This window comes from Moschus berezovskii, chromosome 15 (assembly GCF_049115385.1).
Source record: "Moschus berezovskii isolate FMDL1 chromosome 15, NW_MosBer_1.0, whole genome shotgun sequence".
Lineage (NCBI taxonomy): Eukaryota > Metazoa > Chordata > Mammalia > Artiodactyla > Moschidae > Moschus > Moschus berezovskii.
Window position 1 is genome coordinate 18,910,644 of NC_142474.1, and position 23,748 is coordinate 18,934,391.

General features: G+C 46.8%; 1 protein-coding gene and 1 non-coding gene across 9 annotated transcripts in view; both read right to left on the minus strand.

The window, feature by feature from the left end:
- The window catches only part of CEP250 (centrosomal protein 250), a 54,647-nt gene extending 36,371 nt beyond the window's left edge, over positions 1–18,276 (minus strand). The window contains exons 1-12 of one of the 8 annotated variants that reach the window (XM_088843830.1): positions 18,147–18,276; positions 11,049–11,337; positions 10,543–10,599; positions 8,636–8,718; positions 8,247–8,412; positions 7,395–7,501; positions 6,910–7,164; positions 5,381–5,477; positions 2,537–2,638; positions 1,873–2,031; positions 1,152–1,330; positions 403–585 (exon numbers count right to left, since the gene is read on the minus strand). In XM_088843830.1, coding sequence (XP_088699956.1) covers positions 403–585; positions 1,152–1,330; positions 1,873–2,031; positions 2,537–2,638; positions 5,381–5,477; positions 6,910–7,164; positions 7,395–7,501; positions 8,247–8,412; positions 8,636–8,718; positions 10,543–10,599; positions 11,049–11,234 — 1,574 coding nt within the window. In that variant the 5' untranslated portion in view covers positions 11,235–11,337; positions 18,147–18,276. Of the gene's footprint in view, positions 1–402; positions 586–1,151; positions 1,331–1,872; positions 2,032–2,536; positions 2,639–5,380; positions 5,478–5,689; positions 5,784–6,909; positions 7,165–7,394; positions 7,502–8,246; positions 8,418–8,635; positions 8,719–10,542; positions 10,600–11,048; positions 11,338–18,141 lie in introns of those variants that run through there. The other 7 variants (XM_088843829.1, XM_088843832.1, XM_088843833.1 and 4 more) reach the window with 7 other exon arrangements.
- A 4,878-nt stretch (positions 18,277–23,154) lies between these two features.
- On the minus strand, positions 23,155–23,227 carry TRNAM-CAU (transfer RNA methionine (anticodon CAU)). Its single transcript has one exon. It is a non-coding gene; the product is annotated as a tRNA-Met (tRNA).
- Positions 23,228–23,748: the final 521 nt, after the last annotated feature.

The following is a 23,748-nucleotide window of genomic DNA, read 5'->3' on the forward strand; positions in this document are numbered from 1 at the left end:
ATTCCTTTAGGCCTTGTCCTGCTCTCTGCCAATCAAAATACATTAAGGCCCAGCTCAGCAGCGACCCTCTTCTTCGCGCAGCTTTCAGTAACAAACTGTTACCCCTATTCTCCCAGAGGATCTAGCTTAAAGCTCTTTTTAGCTCATGCTTCACCTGGCCACCTTCACTCATCTGACTTCCCCAATACACTACAAACTGCTTGAGGTCAGTGTCTTATTTGTTTCCCTGCACGGGGCCTCAGTTCCTCTGGGTGCTCAGCAAAGCCTGGACGAACTTTGTGCGTTCATCCTTCTGCCAAGGGTGGAGCGGTAAGCTAAGCTGAACCCGCCGCATGCCAGGCTTCTATTAACTTCGCTTTCTCAGGTGGGGAGGGTGGGGAGGGAGGGAACTGTCACACGCACAGACGCTCCCTCTCTCTGACGGCCAGGTGCAACTCCTCCTGCTGTTCCTCCTTCTCTCCCTGAGCAGAGTCGCCCTGCAGCTGGAGCTCCATGTTGGTCCTCCGTAGTCGCCACGCCTCCTGCTCCAGCACCTCCAGCTGCTGCTGCAGCTCCTCCCTGGTCTTCTGCAGGAGCTCTCGCTCCCTGGAAGAAGGAGGCCAGATGTGAGCATAAACCCTGGAACCTAAAAACCCTCCTGGAAGCAGACAGCAGAGAGTCAGAGGAGAGGGGTATCTGCTTCCTTTTTGAGAAGGAAACTGGCTTTGTTTTTTTTTTTTTTTTTTAATATCTATTTATTTGGCTCCGACAGGTCTTACTTGTGGCACACGGGATCTTTGTTGTGTCATGTGGATCTTTCGTTGGGGCACATGGACTCTCTGGTTGCCGTGTGTGGGCTCTCTAGTTTCGGTGCTTGAGCTTAGTTGCTGTGGCATACGGGATCTTAGTTCCCCGACCAGGGATCAAACCCTGGTCCCTTACACTGCAAGGTGGATTCTTAACCACTGGACCACCAGGGAAGTCGTGAAACTATTTTTTTTCCCCCCTAAATCATCACAAAGACCCAAAACTGAGTGAGCAGGAGCCAGCAGAATGCAAGGCCAGGCGGTCCTGAACAGCCCTGGGTCTGCCAACCACACAATGGGAGTGGGAAAAGGCCGGGTGAGGACTGAGCCCGGGAGGAAGTGGGGGGACAAACAGCCCCCACTCACCTGCTGAGGGAGTCCACCTCTCCCTGCAGGTCCACCGTCTGCCCCGCCAGGGTGTCCCGCTCCCCTGTGAGCTGCTGCAGCCGCTGTCTCAGGGCTTCACCCTCTTCCTCCCACTGGTGATGCCGCTGTTGCCAGGAGCTCACAGCTTCCTGGCAGCCTGACAGCTGCTGCCTTAGGTCCTGCGGAGGGAGAGGGACAGAAGGGAGGTGGTGAGCAAGAGGGCAAGGCAGAGCAGGGATGTCAGAAGCCTGGAAGCAGGGCTGGGCAAGGGGGTGGGGACTGGTGCGACCAAGGTAAGTTGTGAATAAAGATGAGACCAGTCGAGGAGACAGAGCATCAGAGGTGACCGGGTTCTGTGGCTCTCAGAGTCTCAGAGTTCATCATCTTCAAAGGTACCATGTGGAAGGTGGGGTTAGCAGTGAATAGGGCTGGGACCCTTAGAACTGGAGAACACTTACCCACACTCCCCAGGGCTCCTCTTTGCAGGGTGCAGTATAAAGTGCACCAAAGCGGAGCATGCCAGTGGCGTGGGGAGCGTGCTGGCTCCCCATCAGCAGAGCTGGGAGACCCAGAGATTCCAAAAGGCACTTTGGGGTGTTGACAAAACTCCTCATGTCAGGTCAATGTAGAGAAAGGGGCAGTCTGGGCTAGGAGGGTACCCGGGGCCCAAATCAATTTAGATACCGGTCCCCAAGGCTGAGGAAGAGTGTGGGGTTCTTACCTGCACAGCCTGGCGTCTCTGAGTCAGTACCGAACGCACCAGAGAGACAGCCTTGTCTGGCTGCTGGGAATCAAACTGGGAGAAGACACCAGGGTCCAAATGCAAGGAGCTCTCGTGACTAGAACCTTGGGCCACGCTGTCCTCTTCCTCTACCATGGCCTGAAACACAACACGGCAGGGTCACCATCCCACTGACCAAGGCCTAGAGTCCATGCAGAGGACTCACACTCCAGCCTGGACAAACCTGATATTTCTCTCTCCCAGGTCCTCTCCCTGGGGGATGGGAGGAGGGCATCTAAGAGCAAAAAAGGTTGGGTTCCTTCCATTCTTCAAATCAACTGTTTACCATTGGTCACCCAAACCCAGGATGAGTATCAGGGCTGGAGCACCCATTGAACACTCCATGAATAAATGAAAGAAGCAGAGGTTATTGAATCCCGCTGCTGTCTGAGAACTGCAGCCAGCAGTAAGAACGAGGGCCTATTTCAGCAGCCAGGGCCAGCCCACGAAAGCTTAGTTTAGGGTTCCAGTTTTCAAACATACCCAGAGAACTCATCCCCACAAGACCCTCAGTCCAAACTCCCCTAGGCACACCTGAAAGTCCAGGTAGGCCTGGGTAAGGGCAGGCTGGACATGTCACCGTGAACAGGAGGCTGACTGGTACCTGGGTTATATCCTGGATCACCTGCTGTAAAGACAACTTCTCCTCTTGGGCGTTCCTACTAAGAGATGCCTCGTGTTCCATTAATTCTGCATGATTTGCTTCCTGAACAAGGAACAAAATGGAGCCTCTGAGCCAAACTTTCAGAGAAGGATTTATCATTTCTGGCCCCCAAATCAACCAGTCTCCTTCTGTCTCTTCTGTCACCCACACTTTTCCCCTGACCACACTGGAACACTAACGCTGTCCTAGGACTCTGCAGACAATGTGATGTGGTGATTAAGAGTTCTGATTAAGGGATTAAGGGCTCCGAAGTAGGCTGTCCAGATTAGCATCCTTTCTCTGTCACTTTCTACCCTGGTAACCTTAGGCAACTCCTTCTTTGAGCTTTTTTCTCTTTAAAATGGGAATAATTAATAGCAACTACTTCATTGATTTGCTCCCAGACTTGAACGAGAAAACTGCATGTAAGTTACTCAACACAGTACCTGTCACCAAGCAAATGTTCATTAAACGTGAGCTATCACTGGATGAAGGATGGTTGCTGTCTCTGGACAGCAAATGGACATGTGAGACCTAAGGCCAGAGAAACCTCTAGCCCCAGGGAAGGCCAGTAGTATATCTGAACTCTCAAAATTTCCCTCCTTCTTCCTACCTTATTGTGCTGCTACTGCTAAGTCACTTCAGTCGTTCTCGACTCTGTGTGACCCCATAGACAGAAGCCCACCAGGCTCCCCCGTCCCCGGGATTCTCCAGGCAAGAACACTGGAGTGGGTTGCCATTTCCTTCTCCAATGTGTGAAAGTGAAAAGTGAAAGTGAAGTCGCTCAGTCGTGTCCGACCCTTAGCGACCCCACGGACTGCAGCCTACCAGGCTCTTCCATCCATGGGATTTTCTAGGCAAGAGTACTGGAGTGGCTTGCCATTGCCTTCTCTGCCTTATTGTTCTAGTGAAGACCGAAAGACAAAGATTTGCAGCTATGGGCTTTTTTGTTTTTTTTTTTGGCCTATGCAAAATCTGAACCAACATTTGTAAATTGAGAAATTTTTATAAGCTGAGAAATTCATAAAAATCTACATTTCTGGCATCTCTCAAAAAGTTAACAAATGGGCCATACCAACCCCATCCCTATTGCTATTGTTCAGTTGCTCAGTCATGTCCAACTCTGTGACCCCATGCACTGCAGCAGGCCAGCCTTCCCTGTCCTTCACTATCTCCTGGAGTTTGCTCAAACTCATGTTTATCGAGTCACTGATGCCATCCAACCATCTCATCCTCTGTCGCTCTCTTCTCCTGCCTTCAGTCTTTCCCAGCATCGGGGTCTTTTCCAATGAGTTAGCTCTTCACATCAGGTGGCCAAAGTATTGGAGTTTCAGCTTCAGCATCAGTCCTTCCAATGAATATTCAGGACTGATTTCCTTTAGGATGGACTGGTTTGATCACCTTGCAGTTCAAGGGACCCTCAGGAGTCCCCTCCAACATCACAGTTCAAAAGCATCAATTCTTTGGTGCTCAGCTTTCTTTATGGTACAACTCCCACATCCATATATGACTGTTGGAAAGACCATAGCTTTGACTAGATGGACCTAAGGCCTCATTCCTACATGGCAATTATTTCTTAAAGTCGAACAATGGATGCCTCCTCCAGATAGGACAAATGTGTTTCAGGGTCCTGCAGTCCCCACTTCTCCTCTTTTTTTTCCTGCGTACTGAGATCAAGTGTCCACTGTTGTACTAAATATGACAATATCGGAAAAATCAGAATTCTTACAGCTGAACCTGCTTGACTCATTTATAGTATTTGGGCCATGAGGACATCTGAATTTGCAAATTCCTGAACACAATGGAAGCAAAAAGGCATAAGCAAGTTTGCTTCCCAGCTGATCTCAGTTTGGATGAGAAGACTAGGGAAAAGCGTAGCGATGGTGGTTCAGGGTTCACCTAGAGTCAGAGATACAAAAATTTCTAGAGATGGAAGAAAACATGGAACCAAGCCAGAGGTTCTGACATCCAACCAGAATCCCTTTGATAATATCCTTAGCAGATGTTATCATGGACTTCACTCCTTCCCAGAGTGGACTGTTCAACTATCGAGCAGCTCTCGCTGCAGCCGAGGTCTACCTCCCGGTAACTTCTAGTCACTGGCAGGGCTTGTGGCCCCCTGGCATACATTAAAACAAACCAATTCTCTTCTCTGGTGTCAGTCCTTCAGTTACGTGAAGGCAGTCATCATGTTTTCCTCAAGCTCTTCTCCGCCAGGCTACCCACTGCCATGCTCCTCAGGTGTTTCTTGTATGAGTATGTTTTGAATCTCTCTACACATTTCCCTCCACCCTCTCCTACTTGGCCATTGTGCCTCTTGATGTGTATCCCACTCTCTCAGAAAAGGACACACTGCAAAGTTCCCCTAAGAAAGTAATAGGGATGATGCTGTTGCTGTTAAGTTCCTAAGTCGTGCCTGACTCTATGACTTCATGGACAGTAGCTACCAGTCTCCTCTCTCCATGGAATTTTCCAAGCAAGGATATTGGAGTGGGTTGCCATTTCCTTCTCCAGAGGGATCTTCCTGACCCAGGGATCAAACCCACATCTCCTGCGTGCATTGCCAGGAAGATTCTTTACCACTGAGCCACTTGGGAAGCCCATAGTAAAAAGAGTAGACAGCTAATGTTTATTAATAGGTAAATGAATGAGTTAATTAATTTTCAGATGGATCCAAAATTAATTTTGTAGCTTCAGGGGATTTCATCAAGGAACATTTAACTGGTATCCTGCACTCTTTGTCCATAAAGGACAGGAACCCACAGGCCCACTCCCAACTCCTTCCCAGAATAAAGGATCACATACCAGGATCTCCATTGTCGCTCTCAGAGCCTTCACCATCTTCTCATAATCTTCATTTTGCTTCTGAGACTGGGTCAGCAGAGCAGAGAGCTCAGTCACCCTGATGAGAAGAGCACAGCACTGTCACCTGGGCACCCATGGATGTGGACAGAGCTATGCAGCACACCCCCAACCCAACATAGACACCCCGCCTACAGGCTCCCCAGAGTCCCTTGGGTGCCCCCAGCCCCTGTACTCCCTGAACACACGATGCTATAGCCTTGAACTCAGCAGGGGAAGCCAAATGCCACTCAGACACATGCAGGGATTTACCACATCTCAAGGCTGGAACACGTGTTTGGGGGCCCGAGAGCTGAAGGAAAGCCCTGGCCCAGGCCCCTCCAGGCCCCACTTGATCTTGAAGTCAAGCACCCTGAAGCCAATGAGAACATCAGAATTGCCACACGGGATAGTTCCAAGGTCCCTCCAGCCCCAGGTTCTAACTCTGACAGAGGAAAAGGAGGGGCAATTTGGGAGAGATTATGGTCAACCTCCCTGATCTTAACCTCAAAGTTCAGGGAAATCACCAGGCCTCTTTATCACCTTTATTCCGGAGTGCCGTACTTGGTACTATATGGGTAGCTTAACAAATATCTCTTGAATGAACTCATCCAGGAGTTTAATTTTTGTTTCAAAGTCTTCATAATTTGATTCTATATCATCTTTAAGAGCCTGAACTCACTGTACAGTCACTCATATAGTTATTGTATCACTAAATAAGCATTTACTAAGTGTCTACTATATGGCAGGTGAAGTGCAAAGTACTAGGTCACACAACTTGACTAAGACATTCTCTGCTTTCCTGTGCTTTCACAACCCAACAAAACAGACTGCAATTTACATACACCACCGATAGGTGGTGACACTACCCTAGCCATGGGGTATAAACGGAACTCTGGGCTGAGATGACTCAAATAGAGCTCTTTGCTTATGTCCCTGCTCTTCTTCTCATTTTTTTAATATTGATTTTATTATAATTCAAAAAATAAAAGAGCCTAGCCAAAAAAAGAAAAGAAAAAACTAAATAATCAATGAAATCTAAAAATATTAATAAATAATCAATGTTGTAACAAGCAGTTCCAAAGACCATGGTGGGGTACAGTAATGTAAAAGGCTATTGAGGTCATTGAAGAGGTGACATTTGAACTATGCCTTAAAGGATAAGGCAGAGAGAGGAGGGAGGGAGGCATTCTAGGCCAAGGTCAGCATCTACAAAGGCAGGAAACGTGGAGGGACTTGGCTGTTCTGGGAATGGCAAGCAGTTTGGTATAGAGTCACCGCCAGCTCTGAGTCAACAGGAGGGAAACTGAGCTTTGAGATAGTCTGAGGGCAGAGGGCAGCGACACGGCCCCAGCTGTGGCCCTGGGTTTCACACTAGACCCTCCTCTGACACATCTCCTTCCCCTCTTGTGGGAGGAGGGCTCACCTGCTTGACTCCCCAAAGGAGTCGACTTTCCCCAAACGATCCCCTCCTAGGACCCAGCCCATCTCACCGATCCTGAAGCTCCGCCTTCTCCAGATCCCCTTGACTCTTTAGCTGTATTAACTCCTGGCTCCTTTCATGGGCCTCCCTCTCCAGTTCCTGGGTCTTGGCTAGTAGCAGCATCAACTGGGACGGCTCGTTTCCATTCAGTCTCCCAGATCCATCAGACTCCCGAGATGGGGTTACTCCCACAGTCAGGCGCAGGCAAGAAGTCAACAGGGACCCTGAAAGCCTTGCGTACTCAGCCTTGAGCTCCGTCAGGTCTCTGAGTCCAAGGAAGGAAAGAGCAGACTCCGATAGGGGACCAGGGATAGGAATGGGCATGTAGAGGTCAGGCCCCAGGAAGAGCGGGTCTGGGAAAAACCATCTGAACCCAACAATTCCATCCCTCCCCACCAACTCTCCACCCCTGACCCCTCCCTTCTAAAGCAGCCCACTGTCACAAATCTGGAGTCGGTGGGGGCAAACCTTCTCCCGTCTTATCCCCACACTGACCTGTCAGTGGCTGACTTCATTTCCAGGAAGTGACGTCGGAAAGTCACCACCTCCCGCCATAGACCCAGAAGGCGACCGTGCTCCCCTTTCAGGTAGCCCTTGAAGAACTGTGTGTTCAGAAACCCAAGTCATATCAAAGGGCAGAGGACATCATCTGTCAACACAGGAGTCCTGGATCCCTCCTGACTACTGCAGGGAAGGGAAGGAGGGACTTACAGGAGCCAGCTTAGGAATGGGTGTCTATGTTCAGGGGATGCTGAAGTGTTTAATAAAATTAGCAGAGGGACTCAAGAGGTCAGAGGGCCTGGGATGCTATATGGCCTTCCCTGAGCTAGACTAGAAGAGGATAAACAGTAGCTGCTCAACCAATGAGAGCTATTACCATCATCAGCACAGATTTATAATGAGGATTAAGTGATACCACATACATAAACCACCTAATACAAAGCCTGGCACACAGCAATGGCTCAGGCAACATTAGTTTCCTTTCACTGGGATCTGAAAATGTCTTCCCATTCAATTTCAGTAGCTACCTCTTTGGCATCTAGCTTCCAGACGAGGGGAGTCTAAACTTTGAGATCCACCTAAAATCTGAGCAAGTCACTAATGCAGAAACAGAGCTGCTCTGAGGGTCATGCTACCTGCCAGCAAAACCTCGACTGGGCAGGTAAGGACAGAATGAAGGTGACAGCCCGAGCAGGGCTGAGCTGCCAGCATGAGTGCTAAGGACGGCCAGAGACTTAAACTACAGCTCAGTTCCCATCCAGGTCCTGAAGTTAACCTGTTCCTTCTGGCACCGACCAGGCAGTGCCCAACGTGCACTCCTCTCTGTTCCCGCCCCGTTTCTCTTACCTCCTGCTCCATCTGCCACTGGCTCTCCTTCCTCATTAGCTCATCCCGGGCCCGGCTCCAGTCGACTGTCAATTTTTCCACATCTTCCCGAAGCGCTTTATTCACCACGTCAGCTTTTTCCATGTGCAGCCGAAGCTGGGTGTTCACCTCCGCTAGACTCTCACACCTACACTGGGGAAGGGTAGGAGCAAGTACTAAACAAAGGTCTGAGCCAACCCCCTGGACCTCTTGGAGTAAGACAACCACTGGAACTTTCCATAGCCAGGAGCTGGAGGGCTACGGCTGAAGCCCTTGGTTCTAAACCATGTCAGCCCTCGAGACAGAGGTTTTCCATCAGTCTTCTCCGCCCGCCGGCCAACCACCCAGGCCAGAAAGTTGGGGCCCATCACCTCTGTTGTTCCTCTTCCAATCGGATTAGCAGCTGTTCCAGGTTTGGCTCTTCCACGCTTTCCCACCTTTGAGGGATCGGTCCCTTAGCCAGATAAAAGCAAGCCTTATTCACCTCCAAAGAGAACATCCTGCAGACCAACTCTCTGACGCCCTCTTCTACAGCAGCCCGCTTTTCTAAGTTCACACTTTTATTTATACTTTTGGCTGCACCGTGCAGCTTGCAGGATCTTAGTTCCCGGATTAGGGATCTAATTTGGGCCCTTAGTAGTGAAAGTGCGGAAACCTAGTCCCTGGACTGCCATGGAATCCCCCTGCTTTCTTTTTATTCTTTCTCCCCTTCGTTAGCAATATGTCTCTTTTCTCAATCACTGCATCCTGCAAGTAAATCCACCGTATATCTCTCTCCAAATGTGAACCAGTGACTTCTCATGAAAGACAGCATTTGGTAGTGAAAAGAACTTTTGAGTTAAGAAGCATAAGATACAGTTTCCAGGGATTTCCCTGGCAGTCCGGTGATTAAGATTTTGCCTTCCATTGCTGGGGGTGTGGGTTTGATCTCTGGTTGGGGAGTTAAGATTCCATATACCTCACAGCCAAAAAACTAAAAATGGAGGCAATATTGTAATAACATCAATAAAGATTTTTTTTAATTGTTTCAATCTTTTAAAAAAAATAAACAAAATACATCTTTCACTAATGACCTTGGCTTCTATTACACTAATCTTCGGTGTTTGGGAAGTTATAACTTCTCTGATCCACAAGGTTTTCAGCTCCAAAGTGAAGGTGATATCATTCCCCTGAGAAAACTGCTTTGCAGGTAAAGTGACATAATTCTATGACAATACCTAAGGGTGCCTACACAATGCCTACAGATCGGTCCATACTAAGTCTCAGTCCTTTCCCTCCTCCGAGACAACTCTTCTGAGGGTAACGTAAGATGGTGCTGAGGGGAGCTAGAACAAAGGCAGATGGGTTTTTGAAAGGTAATTCTATCCTGCCCACAGCACAAATAAATCCATCTGCCACAAACATATCTTTTTTTTTTTTTCCAAGTCTGTGAGGCACACATCTCTCCACAACAGATAAACACTGACACCTTCTGGAGGAAAAATGCATCTCTTATCTCGGATTCAACACTCCCTCCAATCTGGTTCAGACAGTAAAGAATCTGCCTGCAGTGCAGGAGACGTGGGTTCAATCCCTGGGTCAGGAAGATCCCCTGGGAATGGCTACCTGCCCCAGTATTCTTGCCTGAAGAATTCCAAGAACAGAGAAGCCTGGCGGGCTACAGTCCATGGGGTCACAAAGAGTCGGACACGACTGAGTGACTTTCATTTTATTTCACTTCCAATCTGATAACCTTAAGTTTCCTAAAGCTGCGTTTTGCCCTTAGAAAGCCCTGGGCTGCAGTCTGTCGGGGCCAGGAATAGCCAGGTCCCATGAAGGTGTCCGATAAAGCTCTCAGGGGACTTCCCTGGCAGTCCAGTGGCTAAGCCTCCGCGCTCCCAATGCAGGGGGCCCAAGTTTGATCCCTGGTGGGGGAACTAGATCCCACATGCCTCAACTAAGAGTTTGCATGCCACAACTGAAAGATCCTGCATGCTGTAACTAAAGATTCCTCATGCTGCAACTAAAAAAAAAAAAGAAAGAAAAAGATCCTGTGTGCCACAACTAAAACCTAGTGCAGCCAAATAAATACTAAAAATTATTTTTATTATTAAAAATTAAATATTTAAAAAGTTTTCCAAATATTTTAAAAAAGGTAAAAAAAAGCTCTCAGGAGCTGATGAAAGAGCTGCTTCTACCAAACACCACCTTACCTCTTCCCCAGACTCCCTCAGTCAGCAAACAGGGCCTAACCATACTCCCTGAGGGCCCGTGAGGAGCACAGAACAGCCTCACTCACCCCAGTGGCTTCCAGCCGCTTCTCCAGCTCCTGGCACCAGCTCCGGTACTGTAACACCTGAGGCAAACGGAGCAGGACGCGGCAATGGGCCTGGTTGGTACACAGGGCCCAAAGCAGAAGTCCCCTCAGGGTCATGGGCAAACCCCTCGGTGAATAAGGGGCTGGGTGACAGGAGTGAGGTAAGGCCATAACATCTTAAAGCTTCCGTTTGGTCATTTAATAATACATTCTCTGCAGCTCTTGTTATTGGAGAAGCAACAAGTTCGTGGGCTCGGGAACTGGCAAACCTAAGGTCAGGTCCTATTCTAGGAGAGCAAAGCTAGATGACTGACGGAAGCTCCATGAAGGGCGTCTTTGAAAGGATGCGGTCGGCAGCCGGTGGAGAAGTTGGGAGCATCACAGGAGAGCTGTTTAGGTGTGGCTCTGGCTCCAGCCAACCTCGTCCATCTCAGCCCCCAGCCCCAGGGGTCCTCCTCTTCCCCTTCCTAAGAGAGCGGCCACCTCACCTTGGCCTGCAGCTTCCTCACGAGAGCTGCTTGCCTCTGCTGGGCCTCCTGGGAGCTCTTCAGCCTCCTCCATGAGGCTGCCTGGTTCTCGGCCATCTGCTGCTGCAGCGCCAGCACTTGCTCTTCCAGGACCAGCTGCAGGGACCGGGGCTTCATATTGTTCAACCCAGGGCCCCCTGTCTCCATGGGGGCCCCCGAGAGCAAGCCCACCGGCCCCTAAGCAGCCAGAGGCTGTTTACTCCCAAAGCAGTCTCTGAGCATCGCTGGGTCACTTGGACTTCCTCTTGAGCTGGGGACCAAAGCACACACTGGAGTTGAGAGAACTGTCTAGATGACTCACATGTATTCAGCAAATATTAAGTCTGGCAGACTTGGATTGGACGAAGTAAATAGGTTCTTTTACTACAGGACTCCTCAGAGCTTTTAACATACCAAGATGGACCTAATCTCTACAGGGGGGACCATGATGAGTGGCCATTCCCCAAAGTTATTGGACCACGACACAAGGACCCATGTTTCCTGGCACGCCTTCCGAAACTCTGCACCCGACCAAGAGCTCCTAGTTTATCAGTGCAGCCCTCGTGCCTGGTGCAGTGCCTAATAAACATTTGCTGAATGAATCACCAAAGGTGCTTTCAGGCTGGCTGGGGGATGGGTATAATTACAATACAGGGTGGTCTGTGCAGTAATAACAGATCACAGGATAGTATGGGAAGACAACAGATGGGCATGTGACCCAACCTGGGGGACTGTGAAGGTGTGAATATCATCATCATCGTTTTGTACCTATTAAGTCGCTTCAATCGTGTCTGACTCTTAGTGACCCCATGGACTATAGCCCGCTAGGCTCCTCTATCCATGGGATTCTCTAGGCAAGAATACTGTAGTGGGTTGCCATGCCCTCCTCCAGGGGATCATCCCAATCATTGTTAATACTTGTTATGTGCTTCTATGGGTCAGTCACTTTGTTAAGTGCCTTACACACACTATGTCATTTTGGCATCACAAGAATCTCAAAACATTCCTATGACAGTCAAATGTTGGTACTACTTTAACTCTTCATACGTGGATGAGGACACTGAAGCTTATATCGTTTAAGCCTTAGTTAAGAAACTAGAAAGATTAAATAATTTGTCCTATTTCATATAGTTGATGTTTGGTTGACTAGGGATTTGAACAAGAATTCTGACTCTATGACACAGAATAGCAGGCATTTTGGGCAGGGGGTCCAAAATAGAGAGGGAAGAAGGAACCAGCCTTAGGAGGATGGAGGAGGAGCAAATTCACCTCACCCACCAGGAGCTGGGCCAGAACCAGGCAATGGGGGCCAGCAAGGGAGGCCAGCCTAACCAATGACTTCAGAGAGAGCCAGGAGAGGGGAAGGCAAGATGGTCAAGAAGAGTTCAGTGTGCTCATCCAAGTTCTGTCTCTAAAGAGCTCTGTGACCTGGAGCAGGCTAGTTCCCTTTAAGGTTCTTCATCAAAAAATGAAGGGGAAAAAAAAAATGAGGCAGCCAGCTCCATGACCTCTGAGTTTCTTAGTCCTCTAAACCACCTAGGGCTGGTGGGGAGGTTATAGAGTTCTCTTATTTTATCAACCTTGAGATACCCATCAGCAGGGCTGAGGAGTATCTGTATTTCTAACTACCTATCAAGAAAAAGGTCTACTAGAGCTGCCTTTTTGGCAGCATCAATCTCCTAATCTGAAGAAAATGGCATATACAGCAAATGCAAATGCAACACTTGCACATACAGTGGGAGTTTCAGGGCCCCAAGCCACTTTAATGCGCCAAACCGTTGATTTCCTACCAACGCTACCTTCTGTCAGGTCCTTCCAGATTTATTCAGGAATAATTAATCACATCTACATGTTTTTAAATTTATATTTAATACACAGAGAGAATGTCTATGTTATATCTTATTATCTGTCTATCTTTTCCACTAATTTGTGAGTTCCTGATAAGGCAAGAGCTGACTAATTCATTTTGGTCCTTAGCCACCGGGGATTCCCAGGCAGTGCTAGTGGTAAAAAAACTGCCTGCCAGTACAGGAGACAAAAGAGACGTGGGTTCAATCCCTGGGTCAGGGAAGATCCTTTGGAGAAGGGCATGGCAACCGAATCCAGTATTCTTGCCTGGAGAATCCCATGGAAAGAGGAGCCTGGTGGGCTAGTCGACAGGGCCACACCGAGGCAGACACAACTGAAGTGACTTAGCACTCACACAGGTTGTCAACAATGCATAATGAAGAAATGCACGTGGGCCTCAGTCCCAGCAGATCTAAACCCTTAGTTAGAGGTTACAAAGTGGACTGTTGGTTCTTTTCAATCACTGTGTGGCCTGTACAATGGTTTTTAAGAATTCAAATTAAATGCCAACATTTACCATTGGGAAAATACACACAAAAGTTCATATTTCTGGTTCCTTTGGAAAATCAGAGTATCCAGTGAACCTTGACTCTCATTCCTACAAGGCCACAACCAGCTGCAGTGAAACAGCATCTGTCCCCTTTAGATAAGGCATGCTCTTCAGTCCACCTCAGTCTTGGGCCCCTGCCTGGCTTTGCCTCTCTCTCATATCCTTATAGCAGATTTCAGTTGTCATGTCATTCTACTTGTGCTATTGTTTTTCTTATAGAAGAGTTAGGGAGGAATACTCAGCTTCCTAATTTACATCACCTCCTGAGCAACTGCAGACAGCTGAGTTTGTAGAGATTCTACTAGACAGCAAGGAAACAGCATAACGCAGGAAGAGCAGAGTGGTACCAATAACAGCTTAGGGGCACCAGCTCCCCAGGCTGCCTCTTCCTGGCTGACCAACTCGGTTGCCATGCCGTGCTCAGTCTCTCAGTCGTGTCCGACTCTTGGCAACCCCCTGGACTGTAGCCACCAGGCTACAAGGGGATTCTCCAGGCAAGAATACTGGAGTGGGTTGCCATGCCCTCCTCCAGGGGATCCTCCCAACCCAGGGATCGCACCCAGGTCTCCTGCACTGCGGGCAGATTCTTTACTATCTGAGCCACCAGGGAAGCTGAGTCCTTCCTTTCTGCCCTTCCCTTCTGCCAACCCACCATGGCTGTGAAAAGCTGACTCAACCTGTCTCTTCTGGCTGGAGGCACAAACCTGCTGGGAACAGCTCTTACTGCCAACACTACCAACAACAAGAGTAGCTCTGAGTTGCTTCAAGGGACCGGAAGAGTCTTTTCTCTCCTAACACTGTCGGGGCTGCGCCAGGCTCTGCAGAGTCTCAGAGGCCCTCAGGACTCCCTTACCCTCCTCCTTTGAATCCCTTCCCTCAAAAAAGCATTAGGCTGATCCATACGAAATTGCCAATATTTGCCCCTTTTTAACCTATAAAAGATAATTTCATGTAATTCAACCTAAAAATATTATATGTTGTATATATTTATAATCATGTATTTAAGTATATTATAAAAATCTAATCTATAAGCAGTCCTCCCATTGTTTCTGGAATTCTCCTATTAAATCTTCTTTTAATAGAATTGTTAAAGGCTATTGTAATAGGCTATTGTTAAAGTATATACACTATTTTAGAAAATGACAGTAACACTTCAATAAAGAAATGGAATTATATTAGAATTATGATTATTTTACTTTAGCAGACAATTTAAAAATTTTGTTCCACCCTCTCCTTTTACAGATAAGGAAACTGAGGCTTACGGAGATGAAGTGATTTCATTTTGATCATACTTTATTTATTTGCCCCATTTACTTCAAAAAATGACTTGACATTGTAGCAAATATACCATACTAACGTAAGATGTTACTAATAAAGGAAATTGGGTGCAAGGTATATAGGAACTTGCTGTAATATGCAATTTTTCTGTAAATCTAAAATTGTTTCCCCAAAATAAAGTTTATTTTAAAAATGATTTGAACAATTTTATGATTAACTCCACCACCACCAATTTTTTTCCCCCCACTAAAACAAGAGTAAAAAGATGGAGGGAACAGAGAAAAACTACATCAGGAATTTTTCTGAAATTGAGATTTAGTTCGGAGCTTCCTCAAGACACAGTTCAGCACTAACACACTGTCAGATCAGCCAGTGAATAAGTAAACTAGCATAGCTCCAAAAGAAAGGTAGGTTTCAATGTCCCTCAGGAAAGGAAAAGGTCAGTAGTTGGCAACAGGTAGCAGGCTTAACTGTATTCACTGAGACAATGGATGTTGACGTGCTTTGTAAACTGTAAACCATTGGACAGATGTTATCATTACTGAAGGTAAAGAAAAGATTCTCTTCTTTCATAAATTAAATTATCCTATAAACACTCATGAATTCCAGCTTAGTATCAGATAACTGGCCACAGTGATACTGAAATAAATAAGGCTAACTTCCAACTTTTGCTAGGAACCAGAGAGGGAAGGGCAGTGACCTCTGAACCTAGGGTGAAGAGTAACATAAATTATATTTTGTCTTCTCTCATCTAGATTCTTTCAAAAAGTGATTTAAGTAAACTTGAAATAGAGGCAACGCCACCTAAACTTGGAATACAGATGTCAATGTTAGGAGGACTAAGTTGAGGACTGGTATTATTAAACATTATTTGTCAAAAAAGTAAAAACACTTGATTTTCTGAGCAAAGAAACGATATATATTTGTCTGAAACAATTTGTTTCTTATCCCAGAAAAAAAAAAATTAGCATACAGCTCCTTATATAAATCGCACATGTGGGGGCTCTCTCTCTTTGTCCTCCTCCCACCTCTAAGGCTTTTCCCTTTAGTTTCCTCTGCTGGTTCCTCCTCATCTCCCCACCATCTAAAGGCTGGAGGCCACGTGCCCTATGGCATGGCCAAAAAAATGAAACTAAATAAATAAATAAGTAAAAACTGAAATAGTGACTGATTAGGCCATAGAACCCACTAGTGGCTAATCAAGAGTACAAACCACAATCACTATATTGGCTTATCTCGTTCTAAGTGTTTGATCCCTGCCTCCAATTGTTTTAATTCCATTTCTTACTCCTCTCCCCTTTGCTCACATCCCTCCAGCCACACAGGCCTCCTTGTTGTCCCTGCTTGGAACACACCAAACCACACACTCATCTAAGGCATCTTCTAGTTATTCTCATGATTGGCTGCCTTGCCACCTTCAGGTCTGTTCAAATGTCACCTTCTCAGTACCACCACTCCTACACACACACACAGGTATTTTTCTTTTTAAAATTGCCATACTATGTGCCATGTGGGAATCTCTTAGTACCCGGATCAGGTAAAGGAATCTGTGGCCCCTTCAGTGAAAACTCAGAGTCTTGAACACTGGACTATCAGGAAAGTCCCTGGTATTTTTCTACTTAGCTTACCATGCTTTACGTGTCCCTATCTGAGAATTACGTGTAATATAGCTAACACAATGCAAATTTCTCAAGAGCAAGAATATTGTTTTATTGACTGTTATATTCTCAGCTCCTGGTATATAGCAGGTACTCTTAAGGCATTTGACTAAATGAATAAATATAGGAACTCTAGGCAACACGATTCATATCAAAGGTCTTGCAAAATGGTGATAGTTCTACAACCTTCTAAAATGAAAAAAATGAACAACAAAAAAGAAAGAGATCATGTAGTTCATATAGCACTTTACTCCCTCACAACAATTGTTTGCAATCTTCAGAAAAAAAGAAACCCTTTGAGAAGAAATTAGTGCCTTCATTTTATGGACAAGAAAACTAGGCTCGAAACACAGAAGGAATATAACTGGTCAGTGGCAGAGGAGATACTGAACTCCAACCCGCTTCCAAGGGCTTCCCAGGTGGAGCAGTAAAGGATCCGCCTGCCAAGACAGGACACGGAAGAGACACAGATTTGATCCCTGGGTCAGGAAGATCCCTTGGAGGAGGAAATGGCAACCCACTCCAGTATTCCTGCCTGGAGAATTCCATGGACAGAGGAGCCTGGCGGGCTATAGTCCACAGGGTGGCAAAGAGTCAGACACAACTGAGCACACCCGCATGCTTCCAACTCTATGCCCTTCCCTTACATCATGCTTCCCCTAGGTCATGAAATATGAAATCACAATTCTGTGAGGGATGCTTTCTAAAGGAAGTGAAATAATGAGTCCTAGGTCTTCAGCTCTTTGATGGAAAAGGACCAATGAGAGGCAGAATGTCCAGCAGCAGTTTTCTGGCATTGGTTTGGTCATGAACTGACTCAATTTTTCTTTCTAAGCCTTCTCATGGGCATCATAACTCTGGCCTTCATAGTTCATGGGCCTAAGGTAAACACCAATTTGACAGACATTTACTAAACCCAAACACAGTCTAGGAATTATCACATGCTCTGGGGAGAGATAGCCTAGAATGCATATCCCAGCTTCATTCACTTTATTCTTTGTAGGACTCTAGGCAAATTGATGTAACAGGACCTTAGTTTCGTCATGCATAAGATGTGAAGCTATAGAATCAACTTATGGAATTGCTCTGACGATTGAATGGGCCTTTACAGGTAATGCATTTAGTAGCACCTTTGTAACTATTCAGTAAATATTAGCTATTATTATGATCATTACGTGCTTGACCCTGGGATACAGCTGAAAAAGGCAAGGCAAAACGCCCCAACAAGTGCACGGCTGTAAAAGAGGAGCAGGAAAAGCTAACTCGGTGCGATGTGTGCAAGAACCCAGCAGCGAGCTCACTGCGACTGCATAAAGCGGTTAGAAAAAATTCCAGGGAAGTGGTATTTAAGTTGGGTCGCGAAGAATGAGAGTTCCAGAGTGGAGCTGGCAGGTAGGACTGGACTTTGGGACAGATCACATGCAAAGCCCCAAGTGCAGAGGAAGCCGCAAAATTCTGGGATCCGGCAGCGGGACGCGCAGGAGAGCGCAGCGCCGCGTCTGACCACTTCGGGCTCGGGAAGATCCCTTTCTGCGCGCACTGGAGCCCAAAGTGGTGGCGGCAACAGGACGCAGACGCACCCGCCTAGGTCAGGTCCCAGCCCCTCTGTGGGCCCTCAGGTTCCTCCCGGGGAATCGGAGGCCGCTGGCCAAACGAGATTCCTTAAGGCGCCCTGGGCAGGCCGATCAGTGGGCCTCGGACCGTTAACCCGGTACCTCCCGCCTGCCCTTGAGGCCCCCACCTCACCACGCTCGGTTCCTGCAGATTCCCAAGGTGCTTCTCAGCTCCGGAGTCGCCGAAGCCTCAGCTAAGGCCGGGCCGGGGGCGGGGGCCCACCGAGGGGCTGACGCGTAGGCCCCGCCCCCCAAACTCCCGCCCTTTCGGAGGGCCCCGCCCCGCCGGGAAGCGTGCCTGCGAGCGGACTGCGCCGCCTAGGGGCCTCCGCCATGTTGAGTACTGGCAGCCGATTTACAAAAGTGACCCAAAAGGAAAAAGGAGATCCTATTAAGCGATGATGTTAAGATTCCCTCGCACTAAATGGGGACAGCTAGGGTTTCTGGATTCCAGTAAGGGAAGTTTTGGTAACAGAAATAAACTTGCCCTCAATCCTATCCCTTTTGGCTTCGGGGTTACACAGTGCGCATGTGTAAGATCGCCGGGTCTAGGTGCGCCTGCGCATTGCTCCATCCATTAACCCGAGTGCAATTAACAAGGGCGTGAAGGATAAGCTAACGTGCTACTGCGTCGCTATGAAACCTTACGTTAAGAACCTGAAGCGCCAAGCAGCTTCAGGCAACACAACATTCACACCGTAGTTGCTCAATGTGATTTGAACACGGATGGCATTGCACAGGGTTTCTTTTTGCCTGAATATCCTGCATCCGTTCGGAAAAATGCCGTTTGCTTGATTTTCTGCGTGAGCCTGACTTTGTAGAAGACTCTAGAAGCGTTAGTCCCATAAGTTTTGTGCATAAATAATCAGTGCACTTTTCTAGCACTGTAAAATTCCATTTACCTGTCTCTCTTCTCCAATCAGTGGTTCTAAATTTGTGTGTGTGTGTGTGTGTTAGTAACTCAGTCGTGTCCTACTCTTGAGTCGTGGTAGCCTAGCAGGCTCCTCTGTCCATGGGATTCTCCAGGCAAGAATACTGGAGTGGGTTGCCATTCCCTTCTGCAGGGGATCTTCCCTACGCAGGGATAGAACCCAGGACTCCCCCATTGCAGGCAGATTCTTTACCATCTCAGCCACCAGGACTTGGAAATTTTTAGTTGGAGTTTGAAAAATTAACGGGAACTTCTTCAAATGCAGACTCTCGGATTCTAACACTAGAGTCAGTGTTGTGAGGGAAGAAGAGATTCCAAACGTTTGACAGAGAAAAAGATGCAAAGACTCTGTTGTGTGGGAATCAACACTGGGGAGATATTCCCCTAACAGGTTGTGTGCAAGTGTTCACTACAATCTTTGGAATGTTACACACATTAACTACAGGGTTTTTGCATATACTTTTGCCATCTCCTAGATCAGTTTACCACTTGGATTAGCTGATAACTTCTCCTCCTTCAGGTCTCAAATGATAATTCTTCAGCTAGATCTTCCCTGATCATGCTATTTAAAGTAATACCCTATCATTTTCTATCGCAGTTCTCTTTTCACAGTACTTTTTACTTGTTTTGGTTTACCTGTTATTTTTCTCCCTCAGGTGGCCCTAGTGGTAAAGAACCCGCTCACCAATGCAGGAGATGTTAAGAGATTAGGGTTCCATCCCTGGGTGGGTAAGATCCCCTGGAGGAGGGCATGGCAACCCACTCCAGTATTCTTGCCTGGAGAATCACCTGGACAGAGGAGCCTGTTGGGGTACAGTTCATAGGGTTGCAAAGAGTCCAACACGACTGAAGCGACTTAGCACACATGCCCTTGAAAGTTTAAGCTTCATGAGAGTAGGAGACAGACTTATTCCTAGCATTTAACAAAGAGCCTGACACATGGTAGGTGCTAAATAAGCATCCATGGAATGAATGAAGTCAACTTCAGTGTTACAAAGGTTAATGACATAAAACCCATCAACGAACCACAGGATACACTTTAAGACCAAGAAGAATAAACATAGGTTTCAGACTATCCAGACATAACAATAAAGGACAAATGGAGTAGAGGAGTATTAAAACCAGGGCTTCCCAGGTGGCGCTAGTGGTAAAGAACCAACCTGCCAATGCAGGAGACATAAGAGACGTGGGCTCAATCCATGGGTCGGGAAAATCCCCTGGAGGAGGGCATGGAAACCCACTCTAGTATTCTTGACTGCAGAATCCCATGGGGTGGTCCACATGGTCTCAAAGAGTCAGACGTGACTGACACAAATTTAGCACGCACACACAGGATTAAAACCAAACAGTAATCTTTGATCTTTGCAAAAGGAAATTCATTAGTTCATGCTCTTATTCATTTACTCATTCACCCAGGAAACATTCTGAATATCTATTCTGTACTAGCATTGGATAATAATACAGTGTATTAACAGCAAGTTGGAAATTGTATTAAAACATAATAAGATAGTACAAGTGGGTATTTTGTCTGGGCCAGAACAGAAAGTGGAGATAGCTGATGTATGAGAGTGGATTACATGCCCCTTAGAGATTCTGTAGGCTTTGAGGGTACATCAGCCTTCACCTATCCTATGAAGTGCCAGGAACGTTTGGAACAGAAAAGCATGTGTTCAGGGAATTCACTGGTAGTCCAGTGGTTGGTATTCCACAATACCACTGCAGGGGGTCTGGGTTTGATCTCTGATCAGGAACTAGGATCCCACAAGATGCATAATAAGAATGAAAAAAACCCACAAAAACTGTTCATCTATAACACCTGAATCTCTTGGGATCCAAGAGCCCTATAGGGAAAGACTTAATCTAGCCACAATTAGAGCCTGGCCATGTTCAAACCTGTCTGATGAACTACAGTGGGGGGAAGGCCTCAAAGGAGGCTGGATTGGACAGAGAGATAATAAACCAGTTGTAAGAAAACCAACTCTGGTCCCCTCCAAGTGAACTGGAGTTCTTTCTTTGTGCCCTAAATTCCATCTCTGGGGACATGCTTTATAATGTAACCCTTTTCCAGGGCTATAATGTGGATCCTGAACGCCAGACTTGCTCATTATTTATAGATATTCCCCCTACCCCATGCCAAGAGGCTGCCTGGACTGATTGATTTTCTTTCTTTTTAAAATTATATATGTAAACTTTCAAAGTGAGGGGTTAAAAAACCATATACATATATTTTTTCTAATAGTCTAAAATCTATTTTAAAGTTCTTTTTAAAAAATTTATTTATTTGGCTGCATCGGGTCTCAGTTGGGGCACATTGGATCTTTGATTTTCGTTGTGGCATGTGGGATCAAGTTCCTTGACAAGAGATCAAACTCAGGACCTCTGCATTGGGAGCACAGAGTCTTTGCCACTGGACTACCAGAAAAACCCTTGTTTCAAAGTTCTTAAATCCTTTATCTAAGGTTTCAACAGAATGGAGGATAGAGAATTTGTGTGGAAACATTTCTGGCTGTGAGTCCTCACCCTTCTTGGGGAAGATGTAAGGCTCAAAACAAGTGATTGAAAGAGGGGAGTTCTAGGAGGGTTTGAGGTACCACATCCAACCCATTGCAACTGGGGAGCATAAAGACTGGATCCACCTCCTGCTCAGGAAATCTATCAACAAAAGACAAGCCTGCTAACTGCTTTGGTGGCAGACCCAGGAGAGTGCTGCTATATTGGGGTTATCCTACTCTCCCAGAATGCCAGATGTTGACTAAGTAAAAGAGAGCCTCCATAGACCTATCCTGGGCCCCCTTCAGCAGAGCCTCGAATAAAGGGACTCCAGACATAAGAAGACAAATGACTACTGACAGGTAGAGATGCCTTTGCTAAGAGGAGTGCAGGAGAGGGGTCCAGTGGGGAACCCCTAGAGGACCCATAAAAACTCCCCATGATGCTTTGTTGATGGACAGGAACAGCTATGAACATCTGCCAAATCCAGAAATCACAAAGTCAGCTACGACACTAATTCAAAGAAGACTTTTCCACCCCTTTCTCTATTTTCCTCTCCATGTCAACAGCCTGAGTGACTAAGGTGGGCTGAGGATAACAAAGGGAAAAAGTTGAAAAATAAAATAACAAACTCTCAGTAATTCCCCTCTTTCTCACTGCAACCTAACTGCCTGAAGCAGTGCTGGGGGCACTAACAGAATATAATATCTTGTGGGGCTTCCCCGATGGTGCAGTGGGTTGGAATCCACCTGCCAATTCAGGGGACACAGTTTCAATCCCTGGTCTAGGAAGGTCCCACATGCTGCAGAGCAGCTAAGCCTGTGCACAACTACTGAGCCTATGTGCCTAGAGCCTGTGCTCTGCAACAAGAGAAGCCACCACAGTGAGAAGCCTGAGCATCAAGACAAAGAGGAGCCCCTGCTCTCCGCAACAGAGAAAGCCTGGGCAAAGCAACGAACACCCAGCACAACCAAAATAAATAAATAATTTTTTTAAAAAAAATATTGCATCTTGCGTAGATTGTGAACAACTTGCTGCTTTCCATCAGAGTCCATTCATTTATCATTAAACAAAATATTGATTAAGCACCTACAATGTGTCAAATCCTATGCTAGACTCTGGGAGAGACTGAAAGAATAGTAACACATGGACTCTGCCTAAAGCCTCAGTCCACTGACTCACCTGAAGGCTCGTGGGTAATGTATATTTCACAACCTACAGGGTGGTAAATTCTATAAAAATGGAGTGGCTGCCTTTGTAGAGGTGGTGACATTATAACCTGATTATGAAGGATAAATCTGCTGAGCAGACGAAGATAGGAAGGGTGTTCCAGAAAGTGTGCATGAAACAGTGACATGCAAGAGCATGGATTATTGGGGAATACTGGGGGTTTCCTCTGGGCACGCCTCTGGCTGATTCTGCCTCTAGGTTGGATCCTAAGAGTCTCCTTGGATTTATAATTAGATAATAATACAGTCCTCTTCATCAGGTGGGTATCTTCCCCTTGATCCTGACCCTGTCTCAGTGGGCAGGTCTCATTCAAGTCCTTTCCCTTTTCACTGACCAAGTCAAGCTCTATGTACCCACTCACCCAAGCTTGACCTTTCTTTTCTTAAAATATTTATTTATTTGGCTGCACCAGGTCTTAATTGCAGCATGTGGGATCTTCAGTCTTCATTGCAGCATACAGGATTTTTAAGTTGCAGCATGTAGGACCTATTTCCCTGACCAGGGCTCGAACCGGGGCCCCCTGCATTATGAGTGCAGAGTCTTAGCCACTGGACCACCAGGGAAGTCCCAAGCTTGACATTTCTTGATGTGAGTGCCATCTGCTCACCATTATTCAGAGCTTGGGCAGTAAAAGCATGTACAGGGACAGCTCCCATAGGTCCTCTGCAGGGGACATGGGTTCAATCCCTGGTCCAAGAAGATGCCACAACCCACAGGGCAACCAAGCCCATGTGCCACATCTACTGAGCCCACATGCCACAACGAGAGAAAGCCTACACACAGCAGTGAAGACCCAGTGCAGCCAAAAATAAATAAAAATTTAAATGAGCCCATAATTATATTCTAACTTGAGACTCTATCTGCTGCTTCAAGTGATACAGCAACTAAAACTCTAAGAATCTGGACAGGAACCAAGAGGAGCATGGCAGGAAGAGCACTGGACTTGGAGGCAGACACACTCCCCTGGGTTTGAACTTCTGGGCTCAGCCTTGTGTCTGGAACAACCCACCTTCCCTCTCTGAGTCTCAAGTTCCTTTGCTGGCAATGGGGATAAGAACACTTACCTATTAGAGTGAAAAGTGGG